Source organism: Branchiostoma lanceolatum, chromosome 8 (assembly GCF_035083965.1).
Source record: "Branchiostoma lanceolatum isolate klBraLanc5 chromosome 8, klBraLanc5.hap2, whole genome shotgun sequence".
Taxonomy (NCBI): Eukaryota; Metazoa; Chordata; class Leptocardii; order Amphioxiformes; family Branchiostomatidae; genus Branchiostoma; species Branchiostoma lanceolatum.
This window is the reverse complement of record NC_089729.1, coordinates 4,722,704-4,736,258: the sequence shown is the minus strand read 5'-3', so window position 1 is coordinate 4,736,258 and position 13,555 is coordinate 4,722,704. Positions and strand designations below refer to the sequence as shown.

General features: G+C 41.5%; 1 protein-coding gene and 1 long non-coding RNA gene across 3 annotated transcripts in view; both read left to right on the top strand.

Moving 5' to 3' along the window:
* The first annotated feature begins 1,306 nt into the window (after positions 1-1,306).
* The window catches only part of LOC136439738 (programmed cell death protein 2-like), a 21,164-nt gene continuing 8,915 nt past the window's right edge, over positions 1,307-13,555 (top strand). The window contains exons 1-5 of one of the 2 annotated variants that reach the window (XM_066435297.1): positions 1,307-1,342; positions 11,133-11,210; positions 11,687-11,853; positions 12,724-12,790; positions 12,939-13,453. In XM_066435297.1, coding sequence (XP_066291394.1) covers positions 1,325-1,342; positions 11,133-11,210; positions 11,687-11,853; positions 12,724-12,790; positions 12,939-13,453 — 845 coding nt within the window. In that variant the 5' untranslated portion in view covers positions 1,307-1,324. Of the gene's footprint in view, positions 1,343-10,516; positions 11,211-11,686; positions 11,854-12,723; positions 12,791-12,938; positions 13,454-13,555 lie in introns of those variants that run through there. The other variant, XM_066435296.1, reaches the window with a different exon arrangement.
* LOC136439765 (uncharacterized) lies at positions 1,350-3,700 on the top strand. The gene is made up of 2 exons (XR_010756566.1): positions 1,350-1,756; positions 2,426-3,700. It is a non-coding gene; the product is annotated as an uncharacterized lncRNA (long non-coding RNA).

Genomic DNA, 13,555 nt, shown 5'->3' with positions numbered 1-13,555 from the left:
CGCCAAAGAGCCGTACGTTACTCAGCGTGCCGCGGGTCCAGTGAGAGGGGGGTCTAAGCTAAGTAATTTTTTAACAATATTGCATGATACTAGTATACAAACATTATCTCACCTAGGAGCCTATGTATACAGTTACAACTGCGTTTCGTTTCTGGGATTTTGACATCATAAATGGCATAGAATGCCGGAGTAGGGCAATGATGCAATACGTGTGCATTCAATGGAAACAATCTAAATGCACCAGCTATGTCTATTTCAGGTAGCCTAGTGACCTATTCACTCTTATACAACATGACCATATGTTATTTCCGGACATGCAAATGACGTTATATGTTAACATATGATATGTGTTGCATGAGAAAAAACAGTTTCATGTATGCTGTTCTGTGTAAAAACAAATTCAAAAATCACAACTGTAATGCCATATTTTATGAGCGATGTTGTGATGCTATCATATGTATGCGTTTCTCATATCCTTATTAGTAAGAAAGTGATAACGTTACTGATGATTATGATGGCACAGTAATACGTAATTTTGCAAACCGCTATCCTTGCAAGTGTTAAGGATAGAAGCATATTTTTACCAGCCACGAGAGGTGAAATTATTGGTAATAGCGTTACAGAGAAATACTTAATCTTGTCACATGTGCGACTTGAAAATTGGAACAAATTTGCATAAAGAGCTCTAGAACTAGCCTCTACCAGGCCCCGTCCTATCGCTGGGAAAATAGTAGAAATCGGCCGAGGTAGTCCGCTATACAGGGTAGTCCGCTATACAGTGAAGCTCCATTATCGATAATTGAGCTTCACTGTATAGCGGACTACCCTGTATAGCGGACTACCTCGGCCGATTTCTACTATTTTCCCCAGGGGTGCCAAAGAATACATACGAATTTTACGGAATACATACAAATTTTGCGGAATACATATGATCCATTACTAGAAACATACGATCCGTACGGAATACATACGATCCATTACGCAGAAACATACGATCCGTACGGAATACATACGATCCATTACGCGCATTATTCTTTGGCACCCCTGTTCCCAGCGATAGGACGGGGTCTGGTAGAGGCTACTCTAGTCTAGAACCACGTTGTCCCACCGGGACCATAGAACAACATACCTAAAAATGATCAAGAGTCATCAAGCTATCATTCTATGATACTGAACTAAACATATTAAGGGTGGGCTACGGTTGTCAATTTCTTCTGATAATCTCCTCCTGGACCACATTCCGAGTCGTATCCACCTGTCCAGATGCTCTAACACCAATAGGTGTCTGCACCTGTCAGGTCGCAAAGTACCCTGGGTAACCAACATGGCTGCGCCCGTGCTGGTGTTACGCGCCGAAATGAGTCCTTCGAACCTTCCATACAATCAGTCGTAGTACAGTCACAATATGTTGAATCAGGCCATATAATATGTCCTCGTAACGATGACGGCCCAGAGAACCCCGTGTAGTTCACAAAATAACTAAGACTTCTACTATATTGACGGGTTACCACGTCAAAGTCTGCCCATAACTAAGATTTTCAGAGGTCTCCGCCATTGTTTTTTTGGCTGAAATACGCACCACATGGGGGTTTCGTGGCACCCGGTTACAGGGTGAGGCGCATCTGTTTCCGGGTCACACTGGTTCATAATAGAAACGACTTGACAGTTTAGCGGGGATACTTGGCACAAATATATGGGACTGTTTGGACGACAGTAATGCTTTTTCTGGCCAGCTGCGTGTCCAAGAAGACAAGAGGTTTGTGTAGACATTGTTCACAGTGTAAACATTTCTGTAACGTAACGTTAACGTTAGAACGTTTAGTTAGAACGTTAGAGTTTCGATACGATACATATGGGGAATCATACCATCTCTACGTACACATGTACACCTGTTGGGTGTTAGGACGAGTAATAATATGCTGTTATTCTTTTCGTTGCTATGTTTGCGGCATTTATGGAGAAAAAAAACACGTCACGCTCCTTAGTTGGGGAGGGGAGGGGGGCGATAAAATATTCTCGGTAGAGCCAGCCATGCCATGTGTAAGTTCGGGTGATTGTTGGTTAAATTCTATATGGTCAGGAGGCACTGAACTTGTAAATACACTAACATGGATGATATGCATGGTGTAGTTTTTATTTTTGAGAATGCTTCACTAACCATATAACTTTAATATAAAACATAATTTTGTGTAATAATCTGTGTGTATATATTTTATTTGTTAGTTAATCCATGCGAAGAAACATAATTTTTACTACTTTTAGCCTGCAACTAGTGTGTCCGTGCACAATTTTGATTCAAAGGTTTTCATTTGAATACTAGTAACTTACCTTTATACAAATACATGTACATTCTTCGGGAAGGGAGACACTGGCAATTGTTGTAATGCCCATCTGAATAAATTTTTGTTGTTGAATACATTTTCAGAATGGGCATTTCAGGCCCTTTTCACTGTCCTTGATGCATCTACATACCCTGTCACCATAGCTGCCTGTTGATGTCTCGTGTGGGTAACACAAGGGTGCATCATATACTTGTGCATGTATTTTCTTGAACAACCAACAGAATTGAACAGAATACATAAATGTATCAATGTTTTATGACTATGCTTCTTTCTGAAATTAATGAAAACAGATATTAGTATGTTGATTTCCAGCCCTGCTGGATATTGATAATCCTATCAACCGTTCATTGCATGTTTACGTCTTCATACCTGATATATGTTACTCTCATGTTGCTTTATTACATTGTAGATAGATTTGATATGTCCCGATTTATGTATTTGCAGAGAATTGTATTAACTGTTGTAAAAATGATAGACTCCTCATATAGCAAAGTGCGACTCTGTATTTGAGAAAATGCGGATCCAACAGTCTGTATTGGAAGCCACAATTTTTGAATATTGTCATATCTATGCTGAACTCAGTAGATGATGCCGTTTCTTTGAAAACAACATGAATTTGATTATGTGTATAGAATACTAGATTGTCCTTTTGCTGCTTATTAGTTATACTACTCTATCTCACTACTGCTAGATACTAAATGAAAATTACCCAGCTCTGTACATACCTGACGTGTGATTTTCCTTGTACATAGTAAGATGAGTGTAGGTTTCGATCATGTGTGTGGTTTCTGAACTTGATCAATTTGTATATCTATGCCAGCTACTATGTGCCTCCAAGGATTGCTGTGCACAGAATCTTCTAATCCTGACAGTACACTGTTTACAGAGTGTAGGTTCATGTAGAATATATAGTGAGTGCAGCAAGGCCATATAAACATTTTGCAGAATGCTTGCATCCTTCCTTTGTCCGGTGACGCAGGTTCCTACATAAGTCCCTTTCTTACCATAACTCATCAGTTTGTATTCCAATACCTTCCTCAATCACTTTGTGAAATAGACATGGATTCATCATTATTAGTATAGATCTTTTAGTTTTAGTGTAGTGGTGAAGACTGGATACAAATTGTAGATTCCATCTCAAGCTTCTGTGCAGAAGGCTACAATACCTTTTCCCTTTGTGTAATGAAGAAATTATTTCATTTTTAACCTACCTGTACGTACATGTAGAAAAGAAGATGAAGAATTTCCTATGTGCCGTAAGTTGTACTATGCAGGAAGTAGATATTTGCAGAAAATATAGTCTATGCAATAGTCAGTAACAGTAGCATTGTGCAATAAAAAAGTATTTGTAAGAAGAATTTGGTGTTATTTCTATGTGCCTAAAGTTGAATTTTGAGAAAAGTCAGTGACTATAATCTAAAATTACAGGAAATATATTTGTATAGATTAGAGCAAGAGGACCTGAGTGAGTGAGTGAGTGAGTGAGTGAGTGAGTGAGTGAGTGAGTGAGTGAGTGAGTGAGTGAGTGAGAGTGAATATAACTGATAAACATGCATAAAGAATGCTGGAAATGGTCAAATGCTCGACCAGTAAAACAAACATCTGAGTCACACATATGTATATTGTTTTCACTGTCAAATTCACAGTAGGTACAAAATGGAATTGCATTCTTCATATAAGCACAATTGTCTGTGGCAGGAGGAGAAAGGAGTTGCTCCACAGGATTGTAGAATTTGGCTCTGGCCGTTTTATTGGCCAACACAGGTTTCAAATACCAGGGTCTTTAAACATTTGAAGTTGACTCTGATATTGCCCAATTGGTTATTGACATTCATCAGGTGAGGAAGATGATAAATCTATCCATATGTTGTATTATTCTGATATACTTTAAATGCATTTAATTTCACAGGTAGGGAGAAAAGGGAGTGTTCGCGGTAGTTTTAAGTTTGCAATGGAAACAATATTAGCGCTACGGTCATCGCGGGCAAAAGATGACTCAGATTCCCACTGGCATTGGCAGCACACTCTCTTTCGATATCTTAATTCTACCCAGTGTCTACCCATTAAAATGACACACCTTTGGGACTACTGTTTTTACCTCTGTTGATTCGAATGACACCATTGAAACCACTTAATTTTCTCTGTGTGTGTCATTCCAATGACAGATGACACAGTTGGAAACTCAGCTTTCAGGGTGTGTCATTCCATTGACATAGGGGGGAACTCAGCTATACCAAGGGTGTGTCATTCCAATGACATAGGGGAAACCCAGCTATACCAATGGTGTGTCATTTCAATAACATAGAGGAACCTCGGCTAAACCAAGGATGTGTCATTCCAATGGCGGGAAACAGCTATAACAAGAGTGTGCCATTCCAATGTCATAGGGAGAAACATAGCCGTGCCATTGGTGTATCATTCCAATGATATAGGGTGAAAACAAGGTATTCCAAGGCTGTGTCAGTCGAATGACACAGGGTGAAATATAGGTGTGATGAGGGTGTTTTATTCCAATGACACATGGTGAAATTCATGTATTCATGTGTCGTTTGAATGACATAGGGTTAAATTCAGCTGTTCCAAGGGCTTTCCAATGACAGAAGGTGCAATTTAGAAGTTCCAACTGTGTGTCATTCCAAAGACATAGTGTGCTCCAAGGGTGTTTCTTTCCAATAAGGCAGGAATGTTTTTAGAATTTTTCATTTCATTTACTTTACCAGCGAACACATGTGCACTCAAGTCTCTGGTCCTCTTTTTCAGGCTATAGCTACTTTCGTGCCTTCAACATATTGCCTTAAAATAGTTACTAGCGTGTTCCTTTCCACGTGCATTCAGTGGCTCGAAACCCGCCTCCACTATCAGGCTATCGGTAACAGTTAGGTACGCGTTCTGCCGATGATGATCCTTGCTGCTCGGTATAGCAACCTGTTCAGTTATGGCAATTTAGTCATGTTGTAATTAATCAGCGTTGGCAACCAAGCAGTGATACAATTGTCCATGTATGGGCATATCATGCACAAACGGTTTCACTTTGGCACGGCATTATGCTTAAAGGCCAGCAAGGAGCTTCTTTGTAATCTTCTTGATATGAGTTCCACACAGTAGAGTCAAGAGTAACGCCGATGTACGTGAAGGAGTCTATCCGTTCGAAGTTGCTTACTCCATACTCCATATGTTATAGAAACAGTCTTTCCCATATGTCGCAATTTCTGAGGCAGACCAAAAACCGTAGATTGATTTGTCCGGATGTCATTCAGTATGATAACTTAATTTCTGTAAACCAGTTAGCTGCCCTTCTCATCTCCTCAGATACAGCTTCCTCATAATCACTTCTCGAGATTACCGAATGAACAGTGTCAAATGCATTTCTCAGATCGAGGAAAAGGACGGCCGTGCACGCTCTTACGGGTACTGCATGTCAACTTGATGTCCTCCACTACCTTCTAAACGGCTGTACCTGTGCTGTGGTGTTTTTTTAATTCTTTGGTGGGCCATGAGCTGACCACCACTGTTCATAAAGTGCTCTCGGATTTGTATATGGGTGAAATTCTTGCCATTTTCCAGTCACAATCCAATTTATCTACAGTACTCCAAGGCTGTGTGAATCCAATGTCATTTTAATGACACAGGGTGAAATTCAGTGCTTCCAAGGGTTTGTCATTCCATGACACTGTGTGGAATTTAGGTATCCTGAGGCTGTGCCATTCCGATCGGTGAAATGTTTGTATTCCAAGGGTGTGTCATTCCAGTGGCATAGGCGGAAACTCAGCTATTACAAAGGTGTGTCATTCCAATAACATAGGGGGAAACTGAGTTATCAGAAGGGTGCTGTGTCATTCCAATAGCATACGGATAAATCATGAAGTGTGTCATTTCAAAGGTGGAAAATCAACACTACCAAGGGTGTGTCATTCCATTGAAATAGGGGGGAAATCAAGTGTACCAGGGATTTGTCATTACAGTGACATAGGGGGAAACTCGGCTATCACAAGGGTGTGTCATTCCTCGGGTCGTGTCAGTCCAATTTTAAAGAGACTAAGCTATCCTGAGGGTATGTCATTTTCTGTGTATGTGTATTTTTCTGCTTTTTAGCGGCGTCGCAAAATGACGACAGGTGAAGGCCCTATATGTACAGCGCAACGGTATAGCACAGCTACTGACGACTTTGACAGCACAGATAGATTAGAATATTAGGTGACTGTTACGTTAACGCGTTGAGAAAACTCCCCTTTCACCAGGTTTTAGAGGGAAAAGCGCTCCTAATGTAGTCTGTGTATCAGCCTTTTCAGCTTTCGTCCGCTCTCCAAGCTCTGCTACCGACCAAAAAAACTTGGGGAGCGGACAAAGGCTAAGAATGCTGGTACTCAGCTTACTCAAAATGACGGTGCACGTAGCACGTAGGAATTTACCTGGAAAGCTATGTGCAGCAGCATATATGCCAGGCCATCTCGCCCTGTGCCAGAATATGGTGAAGTCGCTTTTTTATATCTCAAATATAAAACATCGCATTTCCTTTAAACTTGGCTACCGGATTAAAGACGGCTTACTCAGTTATCATAGGAACTCCCAAAAGAGGACCGTCAATGGCCGTAGTGACCGTTAAATCTCTTAGATAAAAGCATAGATTTCTTGCACAACGTTCAGATGATAGATCAGATTCCCCCTATGCCATTGTGATGACATACCCTTGTTAAAGCTGAGTTTCGCCTATGTCATCAGAATGACAAACATTTGGTATTGCTGAGTTTCCCCCTAAATAATTGGAATGACTCACACTTGCTATAGCCGAGTTTCCCCTATATCATCGGAGTGGCACACACATGGCACAGCTAAGTTTCTCCCTATGTCATTGCAATGACACACCCTTGGTATAGCTGAGTCTTTGCCTATATCATTGGAATGACACACCCTTGGCATAGCTGGATTTCCCCTATGTCATTGAAATGACACACCCTTTGTATAGCTGAGTTTTCCCCTATGTCATTGTAATGATATAGCCGAGTTCCCCTTATGTCATTGGAATGACAAACTCTTTGTATAGCTGAGTTTTCTCCTATGTCATTGTAATGACACAGCCTTGGTTTTTGCCAATGTTGTGTCAAGGACAATGACTTGGTGATCTGGATTACAAGTTTTAGATTAGATGTAACGTTAAGTTTCTCAACGATTCTGGTCAAAATACATAATGGTAGATCTTCTAAGGAGAATAACTCAACAAAAGGTACAACAGATTTTCATGTTATTTGGTACGCAGGTAGGTTGGACATTGACGTACACACTGAAGTGCAAATTATGCAAATTGGGACTGAATTTGCAGAAGTAATGAAGAAAATCTATACCTCCATTCTAGGCATGTTAGTAGCAAAACTGGGTCACACCCGTCACGTTAGTAGCAAACCTGGGTCACTTCTCCAGGGGCACGACAGGTGGTGGTCATACCATTGAGGGTTATAGAATGACATTGGTAGGGAACTGGTTTCCAAGAAAACCACATATGAGAACCAAACAAGCACCCACTGGCACAAAAAAAAGCACAACTTGCAACGGCAAGAACAATTCACTATGGCAAAAAAGACACCATTTAATAAAAACTAAATTTCATGAAGATTTCGCGTCGTAAGACTCTTATTAACGCATTGGGAAATGAAGCTACACCAAGGATGTGTCATAATTCTATGACATCGGGAGAAACTGAACTATCAGAAGGGTGTGTCATTTCAAAGACATAGGGGGAAACTCAACTATACCAAGGGTGTGTCATTCCAATAATATAGGGGGAAACTGAGCTATCAGAAGGGTGCTTTGTCATTCCAATTGCATACGGAGAAATCATGAAGTGGTCATTCTAATGACATACGTGGAAAATCAACAATACCAAGGGTGTGTCATTCCATCTCAAGACAAGCGATGGTACTGCCTTGGAGGAGGTAAAGGACTTTAAGTACCTGGGATCTAGGATGGAAAGCACAGAAAAGGACATAGCAGCAAGAAAAGCAGCAGCCTGGCAGGCTTGTAACAAGCTGAAGAAGGTTTGGAGATCAAACCTCTCTCGCAAGCTGAAAGTGAGGCTTTTCCTCTCGACGGTTGAAGCAGTCCTCTTGTATGGATGTGAGGCGTGGACAATCACTTCCAAGCTAGAAAAGCAGCTGGATGGATGCTACACAAGGCTCATGAGATCAGCACTAAACATCCACTGGTCACAACACATTACCAACAAGGACCTGTATGCTGGACTACCAAAACTGTCTGACAAGATCAGGACAAGGAGGTTAAAGTTCGCTGGACACTGCCTCAGAAGCAAAGAAGAAGTGGCTGACCTGGTTCTCTGGACTCCCAGGCATGGGAAAAGGAGGCCTGGAAGACCCGCAGCAACATACATTGACACCCTGAAGAAAGACACTGGCCTTGAAGTTGATAGTCTGCTCCAAGCGATGAGGGATAGAACCACATGGACTGCCATCACGACTCGAGACCGTCCAGTCTCGACATAAGCAAGCAAGTAAGCAAGTCATTCCATCGACATAGGGAGAAACTCAGCTATATCAAGGGTTTGTCATTCCTCAGGTCGTGTCAGTCCAATACTAATGACAGGTGAAGACCAAGCTTTCATGAGAGTATGTCATTCTCTGTGTCGTGACACAAACGAGATTTGTATTATGTTTCTGCCTTTGAGCGGCGTCGCAAAATGACGACAGGTGAAGTCCCTATATACTTAAGCAGCGCAACGGTACCTGTAGTAATACTAGCCGTTTAATCTCTTAGATTGCAGCATAGACTCCTGATACACCCTTGGAAGAACACACCCTTGTTATAGCTGGATTTCCGCCTATGTCATTGGAACGACACACACTTTTGCTTGTTATAGCCGAGTTTCCACATATGTCTTTGGAAAGTTCACCCTTGGCACAGCTGAGTTTCCCCCTATGTCATTGGAATGACACACCCCTGGCAAAGCTAAGTTCTTGCCTATGTCATTGGAATGACGCACCCTTGGCACAGCTGAGTTTCCCCCTATGTCATGAGAATGACAGACCCTTGGTTAGCTGGATTTCCCCCTATGTCATGAGAATGACACACCCTTGGTATAGCTAAGTTTCCCCCTAAGTCATTGGAATGACACACCCTTGGCAAAGCTGAGTTCTTCCCTATGTCATTGGAATGTCATTCCCTTGTTATAGCTGAGTTTTCACCTATGTCATTGGAAAGCACACCCTTGGCACAGCCGATTTTCCCCCTAAGTCATTGGAATGACACACCCTTGGCAAAGCTGAGTTCTTCCCTATGTCATTGGAATGACATTCCCTTGTTATAGCTGAGTTTTCACCTATGTCATTGCAATGACACACCCTTGGTTAGCTGGATTTCCCCCTATGTCATTGGAATGACACATCCTTGGTTAGCTGGATTTCCCCCTATGCCATGAGAATGACACACCCTTGGTATAGCTGAGTTTCCCCTTGTCATCGGAATAACACATCCTTAGTATAGCTGGATTACCCCCGATGTCATCGGAATGACACACCATCGGAGTCTTTGCCTTATCATTGGAATGACGCACCCATGACACAGCTGAGATTTCCCCATATGTCATTGGAATGAAAGAACCTTGGTATAACTGGATATGCCCCTAAGTCATTCGAATGACACACCCTTGGTATAGCCGGACTTCCCCTATGTCATTGGAATGACACGCCCTTGGTATAGCTGAGTTTTTGCCTATGTCATTGGAATGACGCACCCGTGTTATACTAGTATCTGATTTTTTTGCCTACATTATTGGAATGACACACCTATGGCACAGCTTAGTTTCCCAATATGTCATTGGAATGACACTCCCTTAGTATAGCTTAGTTTCTTCCGATGTCATTGGAATGAGACACAATTGGTATAGCTGAGTTTCTCTTGTGTCATTAAAATGACACACCCTTAGGTCATCATAGAAGGCACAGTACACGATTCATTTTCTACTTTATCAAGGCTACACATGGTTGTTACCGTCCCAGAGTGACACACACTTACGATTAGGGCACACTCATATTACTGGAAGGACAGAATTACACGCCCTTGGGATACCTCAATTGCTACCTATGTCTATGATGATCCATCAAGTGTCAAGGACAATGATTTGGTGATCTGGATTATAAGTTTTGAATAACATGTAACGCTATTAGAGGGAGAATACAAAAGAATGGGGGTCAAAAACTCACTCAAAGTCCTTTATCTCAAGGATTCTGGTCAAAATACATAATGGTAAATCTTTTATATGTTTATATATGCTTCTAGTGAGTTCTACGCTTCATATTTATTTCGGCCAAACTTTCCTTATAGTGTTAGTTAACATTAGTTTCGCGATTAGAATGACTCGATTTGAAGTAGGTTTCATTTTGGTAATGAGTTAACCTTTGTTGACATATACAAAATTCACATACGGATCTCCAAACTGAAGGTACAATATCGGCGATCACTCGGCTGAATGTGCTTGGTGTTCTGTTTGTTTGGCTTTGGGTGCTTCCTTTGACCCGGAAGTAGACTGGATCATGATATACATCGGTCGTCTGGAAACCCCCATGCAGACCGTAAAACCTCGCCAAAATGAGTACTTAGAAGGTCAACTTTGAAGGAACAAATTTCGTGTTCAAATACTTTTTGAATTCTCAACTGACCTACACGAGGTTGTCAGACGTGTTGAGATCACAGGGACACATAAACCAGCCTGATTCAACGTATCGTGACTGTACTACGACTGATTGTATGGAGGGTTCGAAGGACTCATTTCGGCGCGTAACACTGCTGGGCGTGTTGGATGAGCCGATACGCGATGAGCGGGACTGTTCCTCCTTATATACGAACAGAGTTGGAGGGAAGCCGGTATGGACGTCTTACTCTTACCATTTCCGAGCATCTCTGCAGTTTTACGTACATTGACAAGCAACAGCTAGATCGTATTCCGCACATTTTGCCCCCCTCCCACACTTGCATCATATTTCAACAGGCCTACGACATAATAATGTACTAGTAGCGATGTTTGTGTATTGATATTGATTAACATCATGTGTGTTGTGCATACACTAGGTCTCACTGTATTTTTTAAGATATTACATAGATATGATACTACGTTGTTCACATTTTAGTTTTATAATAATTACCACAATATGTTGATATATTCTGTTGTTGTTGTTGTCCGCTAGACATTGTCACTTGGTGCGTTCATGTCAAGGTGCTGTCTTGTGTAGGATCTCTCTGGTGCTTCAGATCTCTGGTACTCTGCACATGCGTAATTAGGAGGCTGTCTCAGTTCTCCATGTCAAATCTCCCAATCTTCGACATATTTTGTCCGCCCTTAGGGCTGTGCCCCCCTCCCAACGTTCCCCGAGCTGCCCCCGTGTGCCCTGTGTGGCTGCAGACTGGCGCTTGTTGTACAGGTCTACTGTCCCCTGGATGGGTCTCCCTACCACAGGACACTCTATCTCTTTGCCTGCTGTAGGAAGCCCTGCTGGAATACGTCAGAAAGGTAACCTAGTAGTACTGTTCTCTCCGAAAGGAGGAGGAACGCCCGCCTCACCTTTTTCTAAAAACTAGTTGATAATCATATCACTACATGTATAAACACAGACAGTCTACTGAAGCCAGCTCAGGGGCGCACCCGGGGGAGTCACCATCTCAAATTTCAAACACTCTATTCATACAAGCATTCATTTTTTCCACGCACCACTCCACGTGCACAGTGGAATGCTCTGCCTGGCACGGTTGTGACGGGTCCCACAGTTGAGTCTTACCGTGCCAGGCTGGAGGCCTGCCCGCCTTAGCCTGGGACCTCCCCCCCCCACACTTTGCCCCTTGCGGGGTTATATGGGGGTATGCAAGATGATGATGATGATGATGATGATGATATACTGATGTACTGTACTGGGTGCATACTGGGTTCAATACTGTAAATGTAGAAATTCTTGTGGTGGTTTAATGTTTGTGGTAATCTCTTCACCATGAACTTATAACCACAGTGAAAATTCTCCTTCTGTCTTCTACCCACCTACCACCTTGTTTTAACTGTGGACTAAAGAACACCGGGAACACTACATTTTCTCCCTACCATGAAATTAAATCCCAGCGAACTTGAAGGCATTTACAAATTGTTGCTATTTACAGTAGTTACCTAATAGAACTATATGTAGGTCAGGAAGGTGGCTTGTAAGCTGGAATGCTGTTATTTTCCAGTCAGTGTTATTTCTTTGAACTGACCTCCCACTGGAAATCTAATAAGACTAAGAGCACCTAATGATTGTTAAGGAATTGTAGTATGAATATTTAGGGGAGTAAATTGAAACCAACAGCTCAACTACTAGTATCTTCATTTCTTATGGTTTTTTTATCACACTCACAGTTGGTTTGCCGTCAGGTTACAAATTTCAAGTGAAGACCAGAGTTCCCAACATGAAGAGACAGAGATGGTAAGTAATTTGACATTTTGTAATGAAGATAATGCTTCTTACACTTATCTTAGTGCTAAACTTTAAAAGTGAAAAAACACTGAATAGGCAAAATATTACATTCATAAATCACCTCAAAAATATATTTACATGTACAATCATATCACAGGTTTCTATGACAACTACAGACTGGTGTGATGATGCAGATGACTGGGGTGATGAGGAAGAAGAGGATCCTGTTGCCATGACAACACTTGCTACCACAATAGAGAAGCCAAATCAAAAAGAAGACAATGTGACAACAGAATCTGTCTGCACGGAAGAGTTTCAGAATCTTGATATATCCGATTCTGCAGAACAAACTGGTTTTAGTGACAAAGATAATATAATTGACGAAATCGAACTTGAGGAAGGAACTGCCGATATGGAGAAAGTAGAAAATGTGGTGATGGAAGATCTACCAAAAGATGATATAACAACTTCTTCCCTATCAAAATTATTGAGTTTGAATGTTGACACAGAACTATCAGAAGGGGAGATTGTGTTTGAAGCATATTACATCAGTGTGTTTGAGGAGCCTACTGGCTCAATGGTAGACTGTGGTGACCATGTGCGGAGACTTATGACTGACTATCAACAGAAGGAAGGTGTGGACTTAGCAGCTATGGAGGACTCTGTAACAAGGTTAGTATAAGGCCATACCAATTTAATTTATTGGTTAATGGATTTTTATTTTCCAAAAAAAAAGAATTTAGAAAAAAAGATTCATGAAAACAGAAGGCTGGG